This window comes from Anolis carolinensis, chromosome 1 (assembly GCF_035594765.1).
Source record: "Anolis carolinensis isolate JA03-04 chromosome 1, rAnoCar3.1.pri, whole genome shotgun sequence".
Classification (NCBI taxonomy): Eukaryota; Metazoa; Chordata; class Lepidosauria; order Squamata; family Dactyloidae; genus Anolis; species Anolis carolinensis.
Window position 1 is genome coordinate 263,386,536 of NC_085841.1, and position 26,831 is coordinate 263,413,366.

A 26,831-nucleotide genomic window follows, 5' to 3' on the forward strand; every position below is an offset into this window, starting at 1 on the left:
CAAGTGCGAAGAAGCCAGAATGGATGTCCAAAGAACTACTAACCGGGCTAAGACTCAAAAGAGACATGCACAAGAAGTGGAAAAGGGGAGAAATCACCAAAGAAGAATTCAAACGTATAGCCAACTCCTGTAGGAAAAAGGTTTGCAAGGCTAAAGCGCAAAATGAGCTCAGGCTTGCCAGGGACATAAAAACAACAAAAAAGGCTTATTTGCTTACATTGGTAGAAAAAAGAAGAACAAGGAGGCGATAGGGCCTCTGCGAGGAGAAGATGGGGTGATGGTGACAAGGGACAGGTAAAAGGCAGAACTACTTAATGCCTTCTTTGCCTCTGTCTTCTCACAAAAAGAAAGCCATCTTCAACCCCAGCAACATGGAATAGACGAAGGATTGGGGGAAATCAAACCCCAAATAGGGAAACAAGTTGTCCAGGAACACCTGGCCTCTCTAAACGAATTCAACTCCCCAGGGCCAGATCAGCTACATCCAAGAGTATTAAAGGAACTACCGGAAGTTATTTCAGAACCACTGGCAATTATCTTCGAGAGTTCTTGGAGAACGGGAGAAGTCCCAGCAGATTGAAGGAGGGTGAATGTGGTCCCTATCTTCAAGAAGGGAAAAAAGAACGACCCAAACAATTACCGTCCAGTCAGCCTCACGTCGATACCAGGCAAAATTCTGGAAAAGATCATTAAGGAAGTGGTCTGCGAACATTTAGAAACAAATGCAGTCATTGCTAATAGCCAACATGGATTTACCAAAAACAAGTCATGCCAGACTAATCTGATCTCTTTTTACGACACAGTTATGTCGACCCAGAGTTGGGTCGATACAGGGAATACAAACTAGTAAAATGTGGGCTAGACAAAACTACGGTTAGGTGGATCTGTAATTGGCTAAGCGAACGAACCCAAAGGGTGCTCACCAATGCGTCTTCTTCATCTTGGAAAGAAGTCACGAGTGGAGTGCCGCAAGGCTCCATCCTGGGCCCGGTTTTGTTCAACATCTTTATTAATAACTTAGACGAAGGGTTAGAAGGCACAACCATCAAGTTTGCAGATGACACCAAATTGGGAGGGATAGCTAACACTCCAGAAGACAGGAGCAGAATTCAAAATGATCTTGACAGACTAGAGAGATGGGCCGAAACTAACAAAATGAAGTTCAACAGGGACAAATGCAAGATACTTCACTTCAGCAGAAAAAATGGAATGCAAAGATACAAAATGGGGGACACCTGGCTCGACAGCAGTGTGTGCGAAAAAGACCTTGGAGTCCTCGTGGACAACAAATTAAACATGAGCCTACAATGTGATGCAGCTGCTAAAAAAGCCAACGGGATTCTGGCCTGCATAAATAGGGGAATAGCATCTAGATCCAGGGAAGTCATGCTACCCCTCTATTTTGCCTTGGTCAGACCACACCTGGACTACTGTGTCCAATGTTTCTCCCACAATTCTGGGCACCGCAATTGAAGGGAGATGTTGACAAGCTGGAAAGCGTCCAGAGGAGGGCAACTAAAATGATCAAGGGTCTGGAGAACAAGCCCTATGAGGAGTGGTAAACTGGAAGCTTGATCATAATGGTCTACAAGACTTAAACTTTCTTTGTTTTCTTTTACAATAAATACTACACTTTCAGGCCCTAGAATCCTGTGCTATACACAGGAAAGTATATTCTTACTAAGATCTAAATTTACTAGATAGATATCAAGTAGGTGAAAGAACCTAGCATAGTGCTGACGTGCAGATGAAACACTAATAATCAAATAATTTTCTGTTAATTGTTGTACCCAGCCTTTCCCTTCCTGGAATTGAGAGGGGTAAAATAGGATGAGCAAACAACACCAGGGCAATTTTAGAGTTTCATAGATGAATAGGGATTTGAGCGCTAGTTATTCACATCCAATTCAATGTTTGTTTTTGAAGAATTCTGAAACACTGCCACTTGTTAATTGCAAATTTATATGAATTCCACATTAAATAAAAACAGTGTGGGGAAGCTTTATTCTGGTTTAAGATACATAGATTGTATTCATCCCACATTAATCTTCACAACAGTGCTGCAGAGCAGTGAAAACTTAGATTTTAAAAAGAACAACTTGGCCTTCAAACTGCCCTGGCTTTCTCCACTGAGCACAAGGGTAGCATGAGATCTTGATATTTGAAGCAAAGACCAGCCTGATGCCCCTTTCACCATTCCATTTAAAGAAACATACTACACTGGCAGTTGAATCTTACTGTAATACATACTGGTGATAACATCCAGCAGTGGTTCTGAATAGAGCACACAACAATGTTCTCCAGGAAACAGAAGAGAATCTCAGCAGGTATTGTTAGGGGACTTCTGCTGTCCTTTCCCATCAGCTCTCTGGGATGCTTGCCTCATGACTAATCAGGTATTTGTGCCTTAGGTTTGGTCCTGCACTCCTTTCTTCATGACACCACCTGATAAGCTAAGATTCATCAAGTTTGGACTAAGCTCGGCTTGCCTCAGGGGAGAACTGGACTTCGTCAGAGCTAAACTGGACATGAAGGCTTTGGCTCCCCTTGTATATGCATGCATAGTTTTACAAAAATTGCTTCAATATACACATATGCAGATATGCTCATTCCACACTATTGTGTCTAGTCCTTATGCCTCTGAAGACATTGATTTGAAAAAAGAACACAGAGGCTATAATTCCACTCTAAGGATTTGTGTTTTTTAAACCTAGCATTAGTATTATAAATTGGAAGCTTTTAAACAGGCTGGATGGCCATCTGTCAGCGGTACTTTGATAGTGCTTTTTCTGCATGGCAGGGGGCTGGACTAGATGGCCCAGGTGGTCTCTTCCAACTCTTATTATTCTGTGATTCTATGAATTGAGCAAAATAAGTCTTCATAGCTCTTCTCCTCCCCAGTAGGTTTTGTCACATAGATCATAGTCAGATATCAGGAAAAAATGAGATATGTTTTGAAATCTGTTTAAACTTGCTATTGTTGAAGTAGTTCTCAGTTTCACAAATATTATTGACTGGAATTTTAGACAAGAAATGATATCATTTTAAAAAAATCTAGGCAGTATCATTAGATAATATGGCATGTTCCAATTAGCACAATGTTTTGCAGTTATGTTGTGATCATATCTGTAGGAATTTTACCCTGATGTTTTGCAAGTTTATTTGGAATTGCTCCCAGAGCTCCTATCTCCACTGGATCCGGAGCTGTTTTATATTCCCAGAGGAGATGAATCTTCATTTGCAGATCCTGATATTTCATCATCTTTTCTCTCTCTTTGTTTTTGATTCTGTTGTTCCCATGAATTGCCACATCTGTAATTTAAACTATCTTTTCCTCAACTTCAGTTATATCTGATATATTTTGTTTATACCATGGCAGCTTGCATGAGTCCCATGTGATTTGTCTCTCCTTCATGACTGTCAATCATTTTTTCAGGTTTACTTTCCCATAGATTTTCTTTACAGATTGTAAGTTATACTCCTTGCAGAATTCCAGTGTCCCATTACAGCCACTTTATCCTGGTATTTTGTGCATTCAGTCTATGCAATCATGTTGAATAAAATAAGAAAATGCCATCTTGTTCTGTGTGTAGACAGCATTTGGTGTTATTATTATTTTTTCATTATTTCTCTTAATGTTATTTGTTTGAAATGCCTGTTCTTGATCTGCAATGCAATTTTTTGAGGTTCCTCGTTCAATGTCCCATTCTTTAACCATTTTGAGATATTTTCCTTCCTTTTACACTTTTAACGTGCTAGCATTCTCTTTCATTTTCCCATTTAATTTTTCTCTATATAATTTTTTGCTGTTTGTTAGGATGGTTCTTATCACCTGACATTTAATTACTGATATACAGTTATTAAAAATACTCTATCTTTCTGTTTAAAGGTATCCTTGAATGGATTTATCTCCTTCTAAGGAAGGGATTAAACTGGAACATAGGATCATCTCCCCTTTGTATGGCTGCGTAAATCAATCTAGATTTTGTGGTTTGTGTACGACTATATTTCCCAAACTTTGGGAATCTTTGAGTTTTGGACTTCAGCTTTCGGAATCCTTGATTAGCTGAGGCTCCTGTTAAGTTGAAGCCCCAGAGTGCTTGGAGGATTGAAGTGTGGAAATCACTGGTTTACATCATAATCACTGTCTCCTTTTGCTGAGACTGTGGGATGAAAAACCAAAACAGACATAGATCACACTGTCCTGGACTGTTTAAAAATGAATTATCCTGATGCTATGCTACTGGTTAAAATGTTCAGCCCCATATAACGTAACTATTGTACAATTAAAGAGGCTGATGAATAGCCATTATTATGTTAAACTCCCTTGGATTTGCTTTATTTGAAATATGTCAGAGTAAGAGTATTTGGGTTGGGCAGACCACAGAGAAGTGCAATGGCAAGTTGAATTAAATTGCTCTAATTCCAGTAAACCGTGAATTAAAGCCATTCTTGTGCTACCTCAGGGTAAGCTCCATTGGCTTTGTTCTACTTGACAAGTACAAAGTAAAAGTATTTGGGTTGCATAATGGTGATCATAGGAAGAGCAATGGCAAGGATGATGAGACATAGCAAACAAATAAGAGATGTCTTAGCTGGGTCAAATTGGGATAGTAAACATTTGCTGTTGAATTGGAAGCACACTATGTTTATAATGATCAGGGATGATGCCTCACCACCACTGTTTCTGCAATAGCACTGGTATAAACGTGGCTCTTCCAAGGCTTTGGGAACTTCCTTCTTACAGTGGATCACTCTGACATTTGGTGATATGACATGAGCGGAATCTATTAGTCACAGTAACAAAGTCACATTGATTTCAGTGGGTCTGCTCTAGCTGGGACTAATATAGGGATTTAGCCCAATATATCTCAGCATTTCAATGGTTAAATAACATTTAGTTGCTGGGCCTTAATCACTGTTTAGATAGCATTTGAAAGGGCATGGAGGGGCTACTTAAAAGTACCAAATTGCCGTCAACAATGTCTATAGCTGAAAGGCCAGGATTAATTTGTTGTAGGGAATGTGTTAGGGAAAATAATGTTCTAGACATTGTGAATTATAATTCCACTATTTAGGAATGTATAGATTATGTTTCTGAAAGTGATGTTTAGAATGCACATTACTCTTATTTTCTATGAAAATTATATAATTCATTTGGAATACTAATGCTGAAGATGAAGATTAAGTCTGGGACTGTGAGGAGAAATTATGTAAACCTAAATTGAAAATCTGCCAAAAAATATATTTTGCAATTATGTTGATTTTGCAGAACCTGTTTGCACGAAAGAGCTATTATTTGGAAACAACATTATATTGACATCTAGTCTTTGTTATTATAAAGTGTTATTTGGGGCTATGTCTAAACTACTTAACGAAAAAATGTTGAATTATATTCTTGAGACCCCTACCCTAGTAAACTTGCCTTCTAAAGATCTTTTATGGCTCTCATTTTCCAGTGAGAAGGCAGAAACGCAGGCTATGGCTCTTGGCCAGGCTTCCGAAGAACCCTCTTTCGCAGAATTTTCTGTTTGCACAGTACTACGTCTTGAATGTTTGCCCAGTGTCCTTTCTGATCACTGTATGGCAAGGTTGACCCAAAGTCCAAGGTCCTACAGAGGATGGTATTTACCACAGATGGCTGCAGTCCAGAAGCATCTCCCTGCCCCTTTGCCTTGCACCCTGAACAAAGAAGAGCATGAAGATTCATAACCAGCTCTCTTTTTCCATTCCCACCTCATCCCCTAGAGAGGCCTGGAATTGCCGAAAGTCACCAGATGGGAAAACATCCGAAGAACAGTTTGTTCTAGTACACATCATTTCCCAACACCTCTGAAGAAACAACATCCTGTTAAAACAATGTAATGCAGTGAGAGTCATATGAGGAGCTAATAGCTGTGTGAGAGCCTAGTTTCCTAGGTTAATATATAGACTTCTATTTTCCATGCCCTTAGACTTTAAATTTGAATGTCTTTGGATTGATTTGGTTTGAGGCAGGACTTTTCTGGGACGTGCTTGCTGTTGACACTAAGGTTGTCAGTCTCATCCAGAAACCTTGTCAGTCATCTTTCCGTTGTACACTCATTGTTTCCCTGAAAGAGATTTATTTCATGTATTTGTTCAAGTATATATTGTCTCTGCTCTCACCAGGAATGTTTTTAAGTCAGGGAGGGGCTCAACCATGGCAGGAAGGATATTATTGATTATATTTTTAACAAAACAGTGAAAACAATGCATTTCACAAAAGCAATAACCAGCATCAAATGAAGCTTTAAAAAATCTGGTTGCTCTGAAAGCAATAACAAAATATGTGAATGATAATACATAGAGTAAACAAATAATAAAAAGAACAACTTACAATTTATGTGCCAAGCAAAGAAAAATAGGTAAGACCCTATTAAATGAATCCAGTTCTGCTTATAAGGTCTCCTGTCATATTAATCCCTCCATTTATTTATTTGCAAGTAAAAGCCACAGAAATAAGTTGGAGGATGCAGAGGCACACGTGACAGTCCCTCCCCTTTTCCTTCCAGCGACAGAATACAACTTTTTTTCCAAACAGGCTATTAAAACAGAACGTTTTTAAAGAATGAGCTAGGGAGTGCTATGCTGTTTTAACTGAACTGTTTTAAAAAGGTTTTCACTTTTTAAATTTCATTTTACCATTTTATTCACGGTTTAATTTCTTTAATAATACAGTTAGATTAATTTTATTTCAATTTTTGCTTTTTGTATGTTTTAATTATATTCTTTTAAATTGTGAGATGTTTTAGGTCCCAGTGTTGGAGAGGAGGAAGCAGGATTTAAATAATTAAATATTTAATAACAGAAAATGTGAAGACACGTATATCTACACAACATAAGGTATAGAGAATCAGCTGTAGGACTCAGGAGAAGTATATTTATTTTTCTGATGAATTATCATTCATTCATCCTTAACAGTGCTGGCATAGTGTGTACATAGAAAGTCCCTTTCATATGTTCTTTTTAACCCATATAAATTTGAACAGGACAGATTGAACACAGCCTTTGTTATTCATGGGAGGCCTCAGGTACAATAGGTGTCTTAAATTTGTGTTTATGCGTATAATTTAGTACAGTTGTAATAGTTTCCAAGGGGACTCAACTGATCATTTCAGGGGGAGTATCAACCCTTCCCAGGCTAGTCTTTGGAGTGGCTTGTGCCTCCTCTGTTCCAGAATTAATGCCAGTGCCCTTGTGGCCCTCTTAAGATATTGTGTTGGATTATCTTCAGCAGTCAAAACCAATGACTATATATGTATTTAAAATTCTCCTTTCAGTATCTATATCTCTCTTGCTTCTTTGGCACACACCTGACTCTCTGCTCTAAGTGAGGCCTTCTGGAATGGACCTCCCACTGTCAAAGTTTCTCTCCCTTTGTTACTTAAACAAATCTAGTATCTGTCCATGCCTGATTCCATGGTGTGCTTAAATTGGGGCCAACACGTGCAGTGGTTTGAGTTTTGGATCAGAACTCTGGGAAATCAGGGTCAGAATGCTCACAAGATGATACATTATGGATGACCTTGGGAAAGCTGTATTCTTCAAGAAGGACAATGGCAAACCATCACTAAATAACCTTTGCCAATAAAAGCCTTGTGAAGGGTTTCCTTTGTGTGTGCCTTCACACATTGACATATAGCACCTCCATGAATATCATAGGGTTTTCTTAGTCAAGAGGCCTGAGGGTTGCCATAATTTCAGATATGACTTGAAGACACAAAACAAACAAATAATTAGTATTGGCTGTTAATACAAGAAAATTGCAATTAGTGCTTACTCCAACAAATGCCAAATAAAATTTGATACAATGCTTGATCTGTCTGGTACTGCTTCTTTAAAAAAAAAAGTTTAGTTTGTTTCTGTAACACTAGCTACAATAGAGGAGCCCCGGTGGTGAAGTGCGTTAAAGCACTGAGCTGGAGACCGAAAGGTCCCAGGTTCAAACCGCGGGAGCGGCCGCTGTTAGCTCCAGCTCCTGCCAACCTAGCAGTTCGAAAACATGCCAATGTGAGTACCTTACCGGCGGGAAGGTAACAGTGCTCTATGCAGTCATGCCGGCCACATGACCTTGGAAGTGTCTACAGACAATGCCGGCTCTTCGGCTTAGAAATGGAGATGAGCACCAACCCCCAGAGTCAGACATGACTAGACTTAACGTCAGGGGAAACCTTTCCCTTTACCCTTAGCTACAATAAAATAAAGTTACGACATGAATACTCCTGTTTGAGAGAATAAATATTGGGTGACATTTAGATATGTGTATGTTGTGTAACCATGCTTCCAGAGTTACAAATGAGGACTATTTTCATCCTCCAGGACACTCAGATAATATAGCTTGGGTGCTGTCTCTGGAGAAAATAGCAGCCAGGATTTGACTTAAAGTTTGAACGATCCTTTTATTCTCTCTCTCCTCTGTGGTTCAAAGAGAGAATTGTGACTTAGGATAGGACTGTTCTTGATTTTTCCAGATAACTTCTCTTGCCATCTTATCACATTGGGGCTTTTTGCCCCTTTCATGCACTTTGGGGACGGGGCCTGCCATCACATAACTCTCAGCAGGCCCCGCCGCATGGAAAGGTAAATGTGCTTTGGGTAGCTCCAGTAGAGCTACCAGCATTTTTTTGCCCTTTCCTTCATCTGATAGGGTAAAGGGCAACACGCATTGCCACACTTTCCCACACCTAATGGGGACAGAGACAGGGTGCCAAATGATGCGGGGAAAAGGGAGGGCGCCCAGCGCACCTGCTGTTTGCCAGCAGGCAACAGTACAGAGCCAGTGACCATGTGAAGAGGTTCTTGTTAAGACAGGAAAAGACAGGAAAAGAGAGGCCAGAAGTATTGGATGGGCAGAAAAAGATTCCCTGCTCATATCTATATGTATGAAATGTTTCCCCTAGCTCTCAGTTTCTGGTGAGGATTCAGACATTCTGCAGTGCAAATAATGTGGCAACATAGTGATCATTCTTCTTGGGCTAAAACATCACTTTCTTAAATCTTTTAATTATCCCTTGGCAAATTCCCTATTTTAGTTAATAAACTGCTATCGTTCATGCCCTGTCACGTACTCTACACCTCCGTACATACAGAGGCAAGGTCACCACTGGCCAAATTGCAGCAATTACTTATATGCACACAACTTGTGATGCTCTATAGATAGCCTTCTACCCCAAAGATGGTATCTGGCTAGATTTAACCAATGGTCCTGTGCAGTGCATTGTGGGATTTCTGTTCCAAATCTACACTGGAGAGAGACACAGAAAGATGGTGTTAACAACCATTCCTCACGGCATTGCTATTTCTTTGCTCTTATGTACAAATTCTTATTCCATGGAGCTGTTATTGTTGTGTGCCTTCAGGTTGTTTCCAGCTTATGGCAACCTTAAATTGCGTTTTCTTTTTCCAAGGGGGTTTGCCTTTGTTTTCCTGTGAGGCTAAGAAAATGTGACTTGGCCAAGGTCACCTGTTGGGTTTCCATAACTGAACAGAGTCGTGGGGCTACCTCCCCTTTAAAAAATACTCTTGTCTATTTCTAGCTTTAGCAATGGTCTCTACCAATGCCTTATTTCCTTAAAAAAGTATCATCTTATGTCTGCTGTATGTCCACCCTCTGCTATGTCTCTGCATACAAACAAGAAATATTGGAAATAGCTAGAAATAGCATTTTTTAAAAGGAAAGAAACTCCCACTGAAATGTGTTTGGTGTTTTGAGGCTGAGCTTTTTGGAATTAAAACAAAAACAATCCCACATACATAATATACGGAGATTTCATGATACAGTAGAGTCTCACTTATCCAAGACTCGCTTATCCAACGTTCTGGATTATCCAAGGCATTTTTGTAGTCAATGTTTTCAATTTATCATATTTTGGTGGTAAATTCATAAATACAGTAATTACTACATAGCATTACTGCGTATTGAACTACTTTTTCTGCAAAATTTGTTGTCTAATATGATGTTTTGGTGCTTCATTTGTAAAATCATAACCTAATTTGATGTTTAATAGGCTTTTCCTTAATGCCTCCTTATTATCCAACATATTCGCTTATCCAACATTCTGCCGGCCCGTTTATGTTGGATAAGTGAGACTCTACTGTATTTAGTAATTTTAGGATATTTAGTAAGTTTTCAAAGGATCTACTACAGATAACATAAGCAACTTCATTTCCTGTTATTACTGACATTGTATTTCTTCCGCTCTCCTGCTGTCACTGCCTTTTTGAATGAAATACAAGGTTAGCAGAAACAGAGGCAATGTTTATGTAACCAACATTTAAAGAAAACCAGTAATATGTGACTCTAATCTAAATCAGATTTCCAAATGGCACAGAGGGAGGGACTAACATCTTGGTCATGATAGCCTCGTAGGAAAATATCACTTTGCTCTGAGATGTCCTAATCAGAATGTGATGAAATGTGCAAGTGGAAATGGCAAAAAGCTGCTTTTGAAACACTGAGTGTTTGGCAAATTATCTCACTGTTTTGGGAACAGATCTTGTGTTTGGTTCAGTGTACTTAACGTGTCCCTAATAGAAAAAGCAAACAGCAGTTTTTTCTAAGACCTTTCAAAGGCAAACATGAGTTCCAGGGATGTGATTTCTGCCACTAAATGTTACAGTCAACTGTATGTACTGGAATTGTCTGCAGCCTAAGGCCAAGGCAAACAATTTGGTGTATGACACTCCTTTTGTTTCTATCTCTTTACCAACAGTTTGTGTGCTCTCTTGAATTTGCCCATTTAAGAAATATACTTCAAAAGCTGTCTGCAGGGCATTTTATGATCTTCTTAACTCTTTGAATCATTGCTGTTGTGCAAGGACAGAAGGAATGATATCCCAAACCACAGCTTTTGAAGGACAAACATTTGTCCTGTTGAGCCCATCTTCCCCCTCACCCCAAATTGTCAGTGTTGTAACTCCATCTCTCTGTTCTCCTTTCTCAAGCATCAGGAACATTCTCATCAACATTTTCATTTCTGTAAATCACAAAATCAGGCTATTGGTTTTTTAAAATCTGATGTTGGCTTTCTGCACTTTTGAGATTGTTCTGGTGTCTTCAGTAGATTTTGCTATTTTACTCCTTGTAATTTGAAGGTGAAATTGGCTGCTTGTTTTGTTTAAAAATGTTGTATTTCATTTTCAGTTTGATGTTAATGTTCAGAAAAAATGTTTCTGGATTCAAATATTTTTTTAAAGTATTACTCAGGAAAATAGATTCGGTTTTAATGTGTGGTAGACAACTGAAGATCGTTACTTCAAAAAATTCAGTTAAACTTTATTCAGACACAATGAGGGTTTTGTTTTCTCATTAGGCGCAGAAAATGCAAGTGGTGACTTTTGCCTTATTCATGATAACAGTCGTTATGGAGTTTCCACCCATGATACTAACTCAGCATAATTGCTCCCCCCTCCCTTACAATTGGATATATGTCTGACTCACAAAGTTGTACATTCCTGTAAAATTAATTTAAGGTTCACATGATAAAATGTCCTCTGTGTTGGATGCCCTAGATTATCAGCTGGAGTCCAGGAATGTCCCTGGCCTGGACTGGTGCCCTTTGCTCTAAATGGAGCCTTTCCAGGAAGAGCCATGAGTTCCAAAACTTTTCAAATTGAAATTTGATATGATGGCTGATCAGTCTTTTACTTTCAGGAAAACCTTATCTGTTGCTGCCAGTTTTCATTCCTTTGTTTTCTACTAGTCAAATATTTCATACATCAGTTTGACCCCCACGGGCAAAAGGAACTGGTGGTACATCCAACTGTGTCTCTCTGTTGCCTTAAGACTCATTAGATTAGAAATACTTGGGGAGTTTCTTTTCCCCAGTGAAAAGCTTCTGAACACATAGAGGAGAGAAGATGAGTCAAGTGGGGACCAGGGCTAGTAGCCATGGAGCCCATGAGTAAAGATGACTATTCAGGAAAGTTGAGATTGGGAACATAATTGAACACACCTATTATTAGTATACAGCATTTTAGAACTGGGAAAATGCACCTGTCCAGATTTAGTTCGATTGTAAGTCCCATGAGCTCAGTCAGTGAGATCAAACACGGGAGTGGTCATCCCAACAACCTCTGGAAGATCACACACTTCTCATACCCATTATAATCACAAATTTGGAATTAACATTTTAAAGATGATTATTGTGGTTTTCCCCTTGCTTCATCAGTGTTTCTTCCATAGCTCCCATTTCTGAAAATTTGTGACATTCCCAAAGCTGTCTACTAATTGGATCTTCTTGCCAAGCATTTATATCATTCCCACTCCATGTCTATATATGTAGCATATTTCAAGGTTGGGACACCTGTTTTTTTACATTTGTTGCTGACATTTATCAGAATTCAACCCCTTCTTGACTCCATATCCAAACTGGGCTTCTCTTCTAGGAGATCTGAAGTTTATCAACATCTACTTTCCAAGAGTTACTTTAACACTACATTTGAGTTTGCAGGCTGATGTGATTGCTTTAACTCAATTAGCATTTCTGTGTGCAAGCATTGTATTTACTCAGACCCGGTTCGTCATGGACGCCGCTGAAGCCCCCACCTTGGGCGCAGCGCCTTCCTGGGCGCACCCGAAGCGGCGGTGGCGGTGGTGACCACTGGGTCACTTGCCGCGGAACCAGGAAGTATTTTTGTATTCTTGCGATATTTTGCAAGATCTCGCGAAATATTGCGAGATTTCTGCGAGATCTCACGAGAATACGAGCTACTTCCTGGTTCTGCGATGAGCGACCCAATGGTCGCTGCTGCCCGCTGCCGCCGGCATTGTGCTCTGCCCAGAAACTAATTGGCAACCAGTGGAGAGATTGTAATAAGTGTGATATGCTCACTCTTGAATGTGTCGGTAACCAACTATGGGCATTGTCTAAAAACTCACAGTTCTAAGCTCTCATAGAATTGCCGTATGTTGTTTGTAAACATTCAGAATGTTGAATTCCCAGTTGAGGTGCATTTGGGCAGCACAAATGCTGTCAAATCCTCCTTAGAAGCATTCCACACAATATAGCTGCACAGTGCAACTTGGTAATTACTGATCATGACTGCTGCAAATTTGCTTAAAAATGACAAAAACAGCTTTGGCATTGTGGTCTGCCTTAGTCTTTCTTGTTACTGTAATTAATTTACTGTAGTAAAGCCTGTGGTGCATAGAAGAGTATGCCAAGCCTCATAGCTTTAGCACTGATGTACTGTAGCAATATAGCACTACTTGAGGAAGTGAAATACTTATTCAGCTATGTCATATCTGCAGATTACCATACTAGGCAGTATCTTACCTATGTGGATATTAGGTAATAAGGGAGTGTGTAATCTATATATATAAAAGAGTGATGGCATCAGGGCAGCGGACAAAACAACAAAACTACAGGCCCCCCAACCTCGAAATTTGACAACACAACCCATCATTCACGGCTCTAGGTTGATACAACAAAAAGAAAAGAAAAATAAAGTCCTAATTACAGGAAGAGCAATAATTGTTTTTATCCAATTGCTGCCAGTTAGAAAGCTAAGCTCCGCCCACTTGGTCTCCTAGCAACCTACTCAGCCCAGGGGACAGGCACAGTTAGGCCTCACTTAGGCCTCTTCCACAGATTATCAGATTTGAACTGGATTATATGGCAGTGTAGACTTAAGGCCCTTCCACACAGCTATATAACCCATTTAGAATCTTATATTATCTGCTTTGAACTGGATTATCTTGACTCCACACTGCCATATAATCCACTTCAGTGTGCATACTAAACATAAAGACTACCATACAACAGACATTCAATACCGCCACTACCTCAACAATTTCTCACCAACATCACCAGAAAATGCCACAGCAACGCGTGGCTGGGCACAGCTAGTATTATATAATTATCTCCTGCATGAAGCATTTCAATCTGATCAGAAATGTGACCTTCTAGAAGTTGGTGAACTATTCCTTTCAGCATTCATTGCCATTGGCTGGTCTGGCAGGGGCAAATTGAGTTCAACAATGTTTGGAGGATCATAGGTTCCTCATTTCCAATTTCCATGTGTATGTTTGTGTGTGGAAAAGCATTTTAAGTTACAGTAAGGCATATTTCCATTAAGCATTAGAAGGAATTTTTGACAATTAAAGCAGTTCTGCAATGGAACCAATGGTCGAAAGAAATGGCAGAAAACTCATCTGGGTATCTTCACAAAGTCTACACAGGTATCTGCTGGGGATCCTGCATTGAGCAGTAAATTAGACCTGATTTGGGCACATTACAGCTTTATAAAGGGGGATTACTGGTATAATTATTCCTTTAACCTCTGTTGTTTTCTGTCTTCTAGGTGAGGCTGGTGCAAATATCATTCATGTATCCAAGGAAGCTCGGAAGAGATTTCTTGGCCCATTGCACCCATCCTTCAACTTGGTGAAAATCATCCGTTCTTGCCTATACAAGACTCTACCAGACAATGGGCATGAGTTGGCCAGTGGACGCTTGGGCATCTCACTAACACGGGTCTCAGATGGAGAGAATGTCATATTATCAGAGTTCACTTCCAAAGAAGAGCTTATCCAGGCAAGTAGTAACATTGTAATTTCTGAGTAAATTTGGTTGAGAAGTTATAGGGGACCTAACTATCTGTAACTAGGAAACTTAATCAGGTTAAGCTTTCAATTGACTGTGTGTTGTATCATCAAATTCACTTCACTTGGTGTGGTTTTTTTTTTACTTTATACTTAAATCATTGCAGAGCATTGCTTAGAGTTCCCTAGATGTTTTCATTCTTTCACATATTTTCTTTTTCTCTCTCTCAGGCATGTGTCTGCAGCACTTTCATCCCGGTATACTGTGGTCTGATCCCTCCAAGTCTACAAGGAGTGGTAAGAACTTTGTGATGGGATACTGGCTTTTAAACTTTCCTGCTCTATGAGATACTTTTATGTTGTATCAAGGGGGAAGGAGGAAATTGCAAAACTGACAAAAAGAGGGGTTAAAGTGAGTTGTTACATGCCTATTACTTAGCATAACATCCACTGCATGGCTGCCAGCCTCCTCTGAGTAGACTCAAATCAAGGAAAAGCTTCATGAGAACCACCACTCCCCTTAATGTTCCTCCTGCAATAGCAAGAGTATCTCTCTGGGCAGCTAAACCAGGCAATCTCAACTGAATTGCCCCCCCCCCCCCCCATGAGGGTCTGCCTCCAGGAGCAAACCAAGAATGGGCAACTTGGAAAGTCCAGAACAGACTCAGAAGTGGAGTGGCAGATCAAAAGACAACTTGGCAAGATGGCACTATCTGGAGGAATCCTCCACCTTGTGTGACTGTGGAGCAGAACAAACAGCTCTGTAAATTATGCTTGCCCACAATGTCCTGCCTCATGTACAGAGGAAGAGTTGTTTAAAGCTACAGACAGTTTAAAGCTACAGCTGTTGCCTGCTTTTGGTCTAAAACTATTTAGCTGCTTGTGATCCCTTTATTTTATCAGTTTTAAACTTATTTTTATGCAATGCTTTTGACACACAATAAATAAAGCATAACAGAGAGATAAGCTATTGTAGAATGTTCTTCTTAGGAAATTTTACTAGCATTCATGAATTGATTTCAACCCAACCCTTTGAAAAACATGTTTAGCCAAAATCTACTGCTGCCATTCTCCCATTTTCTTGACTGAGTTAAAAATAGTAGTTTGCAAGCCATCAACAAAGTTTCTGAGCTAAATTCCCTTTTCCTAGCATTCAGGTGTTTTGGAAGTTTTCTTCAAATCTGAAGAAATACACTTAGTCTCCGAAATCTTATGCTTTTTTTCATGCCAGGAGCGACTCTAAGGTGCTATAAAATATCTTTGCATATTTTCTTCAAAGTAATATTTTAATTGTTTTTGCAATTTTTCCTTGAGGCAAAACAGAGAAGAAAGTTTACTTTCTCTTAGGATGTTCTGGTAGTTTTTCAGAAGGGAGCAATCAGGTAACTTCTTAGAATTTGAGTTTTTGACCCTTCTCTTTGTGTAGATGAACTGAGGTTACCTTGATAGTTCTGTCTTTCCTATGTCATCTGCATGGCAATGCTCCATAGTAAAAATCCCCTCTGATAGCAATTTCAATATGCATGTGCTTTAGGGATGCATGTTGAGAATTATCCCAGGCTCCGAGATTTTTCATGTAGAACCTATGGTCCCTACGAGCAGCTTCAGCAAGATATGATCAGTCTATTATTGGCTGTGGAGAGCATTGTCAAGACAAGAATTCCAATGTGACCTTGATTTTTGCCAAGTTTTTGTGTGAGACTTCCAGGATCAGAAAACAATTAAGCTCTGTTTTACTAAAGTAAATTTGGAATGAATACTGTTCGTACGGTTTGACTGCTTGAGAGGGTTTGATTCCTAATGGCCATGGTGATATTTAATTAATCCTATATGATTCTAATTTGAGGTTTTGGGTCTATAACCTGTAATAAATAATTTGATTTGATTATTCCCTCTCACTGATATAGGGAGCTAAGATAACGCAATTTAATCTAGCCTATCTGCTTTAGAAAATTTACAAAGAAGAATGGAAGGTGAGCCTGAGTGCTATAGTTAGGAGGGAATGATTAAGCTGACCAAATAAATACACAAACCCTCTTTACTTGTTGCCTCAACAAATCAGTTAAAACTTGCAAAATGTAGCCAGCTACTGCTTGGAGCTGAGCCCAGAAAAACTGTACGATCTGCACCTTTTTCTGGCCTTGGAGATAATTCATGAAAATTTAAGACTGAGGGCCAGGCCTGAGATCTGTCAAGTCATAACATATCAGGCTGTGAGATCTGTCAAGTCCAACACATCATGTATTGTCTGACAAAGTTGATCTGCATTATTATCATTTCCATATTACAAATGGTGGATTGAACCAAAAAGATTGCAGCTTGCCAAAACCAGTTTAGCAGGTTCATGACACTGGTGAGAATTAAGCCAGTCTGATATTGACTGCTGCACTGGCTTTTAGGGCCAGGGGATGTCTAGGGCTCCAATTTCTTTGTAATCCCAGTCAGTGCTAAAGGATAATGGGAGTACCCATTCCTCAACATCTGGAAAAGCAAAGGAGGCAAAATGGCAGAGGTTTGTTATTGAACACCCAAAACCTAAATCTCATTTACATTTGCGGCAGCCTCCTTATCAGCACCTCATATTGACGGATGGGGGACTGCCGCCACTCACAACATGCAGCATGGAAGCACTGTGAGAATCATATCATTGCTTGTAATCAAAGATTGTCTATAAAATAAAGTAAGGGGAAGAGATGATCCTGGGTTGCAATGCCTGCTGTGTCCTCATCCCTCTTGTTCTATGAAGGCTTGTGAGTTTAAAGAAGTGGGAGAGTTCATGGCATAGGTGGGGAGATAAGGGAGGATTGGGCAGGGCTACTTTTTTTTGCCAGTGCACAGGAATCTTTATCTGTTTATTATTGACTTTGCTTGTATTAGTAGCTAGCCCTGGACTTGGCTATCCGTGGAAAGTGCTGGCGTAGAGGAATGTGCTGAGTTTTCTAGAACAGGCTTAGCAGGAAGCTTCAGGACTTTGGTTGCTAGAGAACAGCCTGTGCTTCTCCTCCCTTTGGCTGGTCTGCTTTTGCTCCGGCCTGAACTTTATTCTGTTTCTGAGGCCAGTGTAAGCCTGCAAATGGCTTGTGACTGGCAAATCATCTTAGCACCAGAGAAGTAGATGATGGCCTTATGACTGAGAAAGAAGGTGGCAGTTTAATCCCTTGATTCTTTACGTCTATCCTGGAAGCAAACCAGGTGCTGATATGGGTATTGCGCTAGAACTTGGACTGCAAGGTTCCTAACCAACTTTTGCCAAATAGTGCCTACCAGTCCCCTTTATATATGTCTTCCCTTTACCTCAAAAAGTTAGATTCAAGGAAGTTTGCATAATATAAGGAAATATAAATGCAGTCAACCTCCACCTTTGCTGGAGTTAGGGGCACAGGACTCCCATGGAAGTGAAAAACCACCAATAAAATGCTTTACATTTTTTCTTATCTGAGAGAACATATCCCTAGGAATTTCTAGATCCTTCAGCACAACTCTGTGGTTAACTTCTATTGGAAGCTGATCATAGAATCACAGTGAAGAACCTAGACGTTTCAGAAAGGTGTTCTACGAATCACTAAGTCCCTCCAGTGTGACTCTCTCTGCGGTCAAGACTAATCCTGGAGGACCTAAAGATTCCTAGAGACAGCATTGTAATCAAATCTGCAAATAATAAAGTCCACAAATAATAGAACCCCACAAATGTGAATGACTGATTGTAAAACACATATAGCAAAAAGGACACAAAAAGTAAGATTGAAATAGTAATATAAGGTCTTGAGCTGAATCTGAAAATGAGCTGAATCTGGCCCACCACTATAATTTTATGTGGTCCATGATGCTTTCAATGCCAGGGCAACATGGTTACATTTATACAGCCTTACAATTGCTAATGGCTCTTTGAAGGCAACCATAAGGCTGATGTGGCACTCAGTGACAATGCGCCTGACATTCCTGCCTTAGTCTATCAGGTCCCAAAAGCCTGTGGATGAGAGGACAGAAAGGAAGCAGCCAGCCTAGCCTCTCAAGGAATACAGTTACAAAATGTGGGAGCAGCCACAGAGATAGTGTTTTCTTTTGCTTCCTCTTTAAGTATGCCTGTAAAGGTAGTGAGACACAGAGAAGTACCCCACTCACTCCAAAGATCTAAAAATTTGGGCATGCTCATATGGGATGATAGGTCAACCAGACAGCCTTGGCCTGGGCTGTACAGGGCTTCTTCATAGGTCATAACTAGCACTTTGAATTGTTCTCAGAAATACACCACCAGCTTCAGGGAGCTGTTCTTACAATAGAGTCCTGCCAGGGCCCCAAAGTATTTTCCTTTGACTTGGATGTGAAAAGTAAAATGAGGAAAAACTGCCTTGGTTTGAGGCCATGAAACTGCAATTTAGTCTCAATCTTAAAATGGCACGTAGAAGGTTTCTCCTTCCCACCTCTCTTATGTTAGACATGCATACATTGTTCGGTAGCTGATCTGTGATTGTGGAGGAAAAGCGCATTCAGGAAAGTTTCACCTGCCTCTTTGGAATGCCCTTATTCTAGGTTTAGGGCATGCATCAACAACTGTGACTGTCAGGCATATGTCAAAAATGGGGTTATACATTTAATGCATATTTTCTGTGTTGTTTAAATTGTGTTTCATTTCGATACATAGATGCTTGTGTGTTTATTGTACGCACTGTTCTGTTAAGCTGAATATAGAACTCTTTAATGCAGTGTTCATGGAGATGTGTATAACAGTAAATTGAAAGTGATAAGGTCACCTGTTTTTTTTGTAGCTGTGCTTTATTCAGTAATGAGTCTTAGTGTTCATTTAGAACTAAAGGACATATTACGGGCCCCTTGAATCTTTATAAGTGGTGGCTGTTATTTTATAAACTGCTTCCTTTCTATTATTTATTTATTTATTTATTTCTATCCCACTTTTCTCCCGTGGGTGGGATTCAAAGCGGCGTACAACATATAAAATTCATACAAATACATCTGACCCCAATACATAATCAGATTAAAACATCATATCCTAATATAAAACCCCAATTAACATATCAAATAAAACCATTTTAAAAACTTGCAGCAAGCACCATTTACCAATATCCATAACCTCCGGCCACTGAAGTTATTTGTCAGGTATTATCAAATTATTTATCCGACTGGCAGTGCCTATTATCATTTGCCTGGGAAGGCTTGGCTCCACAGAAAGGTTTTAATTTGCAAACGAAAGGCCAGTAAGGAGGGGGCTGATTGTACCTCATTAGGGAGGGAGTTCTAGCTTGGCAATTTTCTCATGTGGTTCTATTTTAGGTACTAGGGTTTCATGTTAAAAGAAATAAGCCAGTGTATTACCTAATTGAGCTGCAGGTGAAGGCTCTGCTGGTGCCAACAGAATATCAGCACAAGTGCTGCCTTTCCTTGAACTCTTGAGTATCTCTGAAAAAAATCTGTGATTCATTCAGATGTTATGATAAACAACATTTCATTAGTTATAATAAAAAACAGCAGCTAGTTTCAGGACTGTGCATTCCATCTCCCTTGTCTGCCTTTGTTCTGAGTCTGTTGAAGTTAAGTATTATATTTAGATAATGTGGCATTACTGTTGACTATAGTTTATTGAAAAAAGTCATAGTCAAACCATAGCTTGTGAATTTCACTTGTTTCAACTAACCATAGGTAAGGTTAACCACAGTGTGGAGTTCAGGTACAACATCAAACTAAACAATGGCTTATCATTAGTCAGAACTGGAGGGTGAGCTCATCTGGAGTGTTCTGCGTCTGTTTGTAGGAGAGGGTATCACATGTTCAACTTCACTCCTGCGATATGGGAACTTGCAGAGAAGATCAACATGTACTGTTTGTTCCCTTGCTGGAAAATAGGTGAAAGGCCACTGATACAGAAGGATGGATTTATTTATGTCCTTTTTCTGTTACATAATAGTGTTAATAATAACAGCTACGAAAGGCCTGTGCCTTGTTTCAGGGGGAAAATATTCTCCTTCATCCACCTCTCTGGGGACTTAATTTAATTTCAGATCAACAACTCAGGGTGTCTTAGTCCTAGTCTTCTTATCTTCGGGGAACTGAAAGTACTTTACTCTCTCTAGAAACAGGCTTGCAACTAAAACCAAGGTCCAGGAAAGTGAGCATTTACATACAGTACAAAAGAGTGCAGTTCAAAACCATTGCAGTGGTTTCATAAAAACAAAATTACATAATTAGAACTGGATGCGGATTGGCAAAGAGATGTAGCAGCAGAAGCCAATTCTCTTCAGCTCTTGATAATCTAGATGGCTATAGCAAGATAACCTAGATACAACATGATACAACACAAGAACCGTTTGCAATTAGATGTAAGTGTTTGGTGGCCTGGGAAGGTGGGCATGATTATGATCTGTTAAAAAGAGGTGGGAGCTACTATAAAATTAAATCTTCTCTTTCCTTTTCCCCAGAGGTATGTTGATGGAGGGATTTCAGACAACCTGCCACAGTATGAACTGAAGAACACCATCACAGTATCTCCCTTCTCAGGCGAGAGTGATATCTGTCCAAGGGACAGTTCTACCAATATCCATGAGCTCAGGGTGACTAATACCAGCATTCAGTTCAATCTGCGAAACCTCTACCGCCTCTCCAAGGCCCTGTTTCCACCAGAGCCTCAGGTGAGAGCCAAGCATTATGTCTATAACAGGAAAACAATGCTATTTTTTCTTTCTCTTTCAATTGGTCCTCCAGAGTGGGAAAAAATTGTTCCCAGTCTTTCCACTTGAACACATTTTTAAGAAATCTCTTTTAGGAAAATGGCTATTTGAAGTCTGTCAAAATACTGCAGTTAGTTTATGCTTCTAAACAGCACAATCTTAAGAATGTTTACCTGGTAGTAAGTCCCACTGTGTTTGATGGGACTTACTTTTATGTGAACTGGCATAAGATTTCAGTTAGCCAAAACTAATAGGCAATGTAAAAGCTATGAAAAGAGCTTGTTGTACTTGCTCTCTAATAACTCAGGAAGTTCCACATTTTCTTGACTATGAAAATAAACTCAAACACATGGCCAACCTTTTTGAACAACTCTTAAGTTAATAGAAGTTTAGGACAAGATATAAATTCTGCAGCTACATGTCTAAGACTGTGCCTTGCTAATTTTCCTGATTTCTCTCTCCCATATACTTATTGCCAATCAGTATACCAAGCACTGTGATACCACACCCTAAAATGTGTGTCTAGAAAAAAAATGTCTAAATTAAGTTTTCAATTTGGAGTAGATATAAGTAGAGTTATTTATATTTGCAGAATTTTCTTTGTTAGAAGATATTTCTGTCAACAGAATATGAAACTGCTAAAGTACAAACACTGTCCTACTCTTTATAAAAGCTTCAAGCTTGTCTTGGTATCTATGTTTGACAGTTAGGCTTTTGGCATTTTATGAACAGCTGCAAATTTCCTTTGAAAAACCAACAACAAAGTCACTCTGGTGCCCATATTGATTCCTTGAAGGTGCTAAAAGTTAATACGAATTTATTTTAGCATTATGGTTAATTTGATTCCCATGGTAAAAGTTATGGAGCCATAAACCTCTAAACATTTTGGACCAGGGCTAAAGGATATTTTGTTGAGTGGGAATAGCATAAATACATTCAAATATTGAGGAAGAAAAATTATGCATTGGCTGAAAATATTTATATATTATTTATATTTGCATTATTTTTGAACCAGTCCAGGCTGTTTAATTTTGGTGTGTTAGACTACTGGTGCAAAATGTAGGCATAAATATTTCAGAATGTATCAATTCCTATCCTTTGTTCATGCAAAGCTCTTTGATCCTGTGCAAACTTTCTATAATAGAAGAGGGAGGGATGCACTTTTCATTCATCCCTCTTTGGATAGCAGAATCCTATTCTAGAACTGGAGAGATTTCAGTCTTGTCATATTTATCTTACACTTTTGAGAACCCCAGGATATATTACATACCAATGACACAAGACAGATCTGTTACTTCTAGAATCAGAATCTTGTGACCCTCTTGTTGATGCTGTTGGACTGCAACTCCCAGCATTCCTCAGTACTAACTATGCTGACTAGAGCTGCTGGGAGCTAGAATCCAAGAACATCCAGAGGTCTGCAGGATGTTTGCTTTGGCTTAGATGAAGTCTTCCTAAAATAATGTCCTCTGTTTCATGTTTTGCAGGTTCTGCAGGACATGTGTAAGCAGGGCTACAAGGATGCTTTGCACTTCCTGAGGAAAAATGGTAAACACCTGTTCCAAACCTATGGTTTTGTATGCCTGCATTCTCCAGCACAGCCTTTTCCCAGCCTGTTGCCTCCAAATGTGCCAGACTATAGCCCTCCATGCAGTCATGTCAGCCACATGACCTTGGAGGTGTCTATGGACAACACCGGCTCTTCGGCTTAAAAATGGAGATGAGCACCAACCCCCAGAGTCGGTCACGACTGGACTTAACGTCAGGGGAAACCTTTACCTATAGTCCTATTACCAATGGTCATGCAGGCTGGCCATAGTAGACATTGTAGTTTAGCATATTTAGAGGATATCTAATTGAGGGAAATAGCTCTAGCAGAGAGAATCATGTGTAGCTCTTCCTTTATTGTTTTTAAATCCTTTTTTCTGCATAAAAAGGGTCATGCTAGAAACCATAACAATTAATTACTCAGATTTTTCCTGAACATTTAAGATGGAAAGGAAGCTCAGCCACAACTAGATTTTTGTTTTGGTAATTAATCTTGCTGAACAGACACCCATGCTAGAGTTCTTTCCTTTCTGCCTAGTGAGAAAGTTCTTTGCATTTTGAGAGTTTGCACATTTAAAACCAGACATTGCTCCAAATAAAGAGGATAGTTGGTTTTACCTGTTTTCTGTGTAGCAACTTTTACTTACTGGATAGACTATAAGTTAGTTATAAGTTAGTTATATTTCTGCTTATTCCATATTAATGACACTTTATCAACAGAAAAGCTGTCTGAATTATACATATTGGTAATTGAGTCTGTTTTGCAAATCTTTGGATCTGTCCGTGGAGGTGGGATGGACAATGTTGGAGGGGTGAGGAGCCATATTTTATCCTCAGCACCTGTCCTGCGTTACAACAACCCTCCCCCACATTGAAAAGGGACTCAAAAAGTAGAATAGGAATCAAAGAAGGCGGTTACCAGACTTCCATGTCTGATATTTCAGTTTTCCTTTATCCTGTTTGAAATGAAGTTCCTGGAATTGCAATATTAAATAGTGTTAGATGATTGAAGATGGACCTCTGGTTTCTCTCTACAGTGACAAAATATCTGCTTCTCTAGTACTCTGCTTGCTACACTGTGACCAGAGCATATGATCTGTGTCTTTAGCATCATCTTGTGGAGCACAGTCTGTAGTGCAGCATATCCAACTTGATAACTTATCCCTGGCATTTTGGCTTAAGTTTCTGTGTTGTCATGACAGATCACATAGTCTTTGTATGTACTAAGTCTGAAATTATTATTTTACATATTGTAGGAAAAAGTAACCCCAGGCGATACACAGGAGTGGCCTAGGTCACTTACAGGGAGAAACTGATTTGCTGATATACAAATTTCTTTTATAATTGCTGACATAAATAAATCTATGCATCATCTCTTTTATCTATCAGGGACTTCACAATTCTATCTGAAGTCCAAGGTTACACTGCAGAAAGTACAAAACTGATCTGCACATGAAGATAAAACACACGCAGAGTTCCCTGAACTATTTCAAATTGCAATTTTGAACACTTGAACTTGCAGCACAGGTTTTCTGGTTTTGAGACCGTACACTGAAAACATAGTAAAGGCAGGCCTTCATGTTGGTTCAAAAATACACCCCCCTGTCAATGCAAAAAGTAAATCTTGGTTTTCCTGTTTTATACAAGGGATGTCATTTTTTTCACCATTGTATATAATGGGACTTGAACATCCATATATTTTGGTTTGGTTCTGGAACCAAATCCCAGCAGATGCTGAAGGCCCACTGTACAGACACTACAATATATAGGCACTTCTGACTAATCTTCTGCTGGCATGTTTCTAACTTTACTTGGTGGCAATTTCCTGTTCATTGCTTCTTGTTTTTAGAGCCTTCCTCTCCCCCATACAAAATATTCCTTAGACCCCTGCATATAAGTCACTCTTTCTCCAAGCACAATAAAGCCCATTCTCCATGTTGATGAGAGGAGGAATTGTTATTCACAGGCAAGGGAAGCATTTTTCTTGAATTTCAATACTCCCCTCCTTAGGTCTTCTACAGCATCAAAGGCCTGCTCGCCCTTTGCTGGCCATTGGAAATGGTGCTGGTGACAGAAACCCTGAAGAGGAAGCTGAAGAAGAGGAGGAACAGCTGGGAGAGAACCCAGCGCTGGTGGAGGCTGAAGAGCACATCCTGGAACACTTGCCTCCTAAACTAAACCAAGGTACGATCCTTTGTGGAAGAGAGCGCTTGCATCTGGGTCAGGGAAAGGGAATGGGACAGCCTATCAATTGTTGTTAGACAATAAATCATAGCCAGTGATTGAGAGCATTGGGAACTGGAGCTCTTTAACCTCTGGATACATGATTTCCACTCCTAATCTAGGCCAAGGCGCTTCCAGTTAAATTGAGGCTGCTTCTCATATTTCCCTTTCCTTTTTAGTACCTGAAGTGTGACTTACTTGGTAAGCCTTACTTCATGTTACATCTTATCGATGATATGAGGAACTGCAGGTGCAGGCCCTACTGCAACTGTAGACTGGACAAACTTGCTTTAGAATTGTAGAGCCCTCAGAGCTTTGTTGATAAAATCTTCATGCATCCATAAAGAATCAAACACTTAAGGCATTTAGGTTCTTTAGTGTGTGGCAGTTTTTGTAAATGTGAGGAAGAACAGAGATGTCTTGGCCTACTGTGCCAATAAAGGGAAACTGTCTTTGGCTGCTTCCACTTAGCTGGATGAAGTTTAAATTATGTATTCCTTATTTCTTGGACAAGAAGAGTTTGATCATTGCTTCTCTTAAAATTGTGGAGTGGAGGAGCTTTGATTTATTTGCTGAACAAATGACTGGAATAACCCATTTTCTTCACCTTCAGCACTTTTGGAAGCCTGTGCAGAGAGGAGAGGACTCTTCACTGGCATTACCAACCTGCTACCTATACGCCTGGCATCTACCTTGATGCTCCCATATACACTTCCTCTAGAGTCTGCTGTCTCATTCACAGTCAGGTAGGTTCTGCACCTGTTTCTTAGACTGCTACAGAAATAATATTGCTGGTAGAGCTGAAAATGTGTAATAATAATAATAATAATAATAATAATTTTATTTCTTACCTGCCTCTCCTCTTGGCTTGAGGTGGATTACAACATTGATAAAAACATATAATCATCTAAAAACATTCTACAAAATACACATATTAAAACATATTTCTACAAAATACACAGAACGAAGAAACATGTATGTATGGCTTGCTATATCAGCAGGAGGGTTAATGAACCTTATGTTTTGTTTAACTTTGTTCTGAATAAAGTGAGAGCACAATCCATTCCAAGCGGGGAATTCCTTATCAGACAATGACCTCTCCCAAGATGTGATTAATAATATAGAAAGCAATCTTGTGGCATAGTATAGTTAGAACTAAAGCAGAATAGACTTGGCTGCAGAATGCAATAGCATCCTGATTTATTTAAATAAAGAAATTGTAAGCTATATGGCTGTAGAAAGGTTTGATGCTATTTAGGCAAATGCTCCAAAGAGAGGAAGTTAAGTTAGGCAGTAGGTTAGGAATGGTGCTTAACTTTACATTTTGAAAGATCTTCCATTGGCAACTGGTAACATTCTTATGCCATTGGTCTTTTAAAAACTAAAAACCAGTGTTTTAGTTGATGTTTAATTACTGTTTAGATAACTTCTATAATTTTTAAATCAAAGTTTATGTATAGTTCTTAATCTATATTGTTTTAAAATATGTTGTTAACTACTTTTATTCAAAGTCAAAATACTTAATTTTAATGTGGGGAAAGTGCATACTGCCCTGGTTGTAAGTCATCTAGGTCCGCAATTGCTTAAAAAATTATTATAGACAGCCTTTCCATCACAACTTCTTGCACAAGATCAAAGAAAAGAATAGTGCAATGCAGTCAAGCCTAGCAATGAATGAAAAATTAAAACACATGTAGTATACAACAATTAGACATAGGAGATCCAGACAGTTATTTAGCTACTGCCTTAGAAGCTCTTGGAATCCTCACTTTGTTCTTTGATCTTATGAAGACAGACACCGTACATCTTTCCAT

The 26,831-nt window shown here is 39.4% G+C and overlaps 1 protein-coding gene across 2 annotated transcripts in view; it reads left to right on the top strand.

The window, feature by feature from the left end:
- Positions 1 to 26,831, top strand: part of pnpla2 (patatin like phospholipase domain containing 2) — a 56,755-nt gene that overhangs the window by 22,470 nt on the left and 7,454 nt on the right. For both annotated transcript variants that reach the window (XM_008108362.3, XM_003214774.4), the window contains exons 2-7: positions 14,326 to 14,558; positions 14,798 to 14,863; positions 20,998 to 21,207; positions 22,734 to 22,794; positions 24,805 to 24,978; positions 25,631 to 25,763. In XM_008108362.3, the coding sequence (XP_008106569.2) occupies positions 14,326 to 14,558; positions 14,798 to 14,863; positions 20,998 to 21,207; positions 22,734 to 22,794; positions 24,805 to 24,978; positions 25,631 to 25,763 (877 nt within the window). The remainder of the gene's footprint in view (positions 1 to 14,325; positions 14,559 to 14,797; positions 14,864 to 20,997; positions 21,208 to 22,733; positions 22,795 to 24,804; positions 24,979 to 25,630; positions 25,764 to 26,831) is intronic.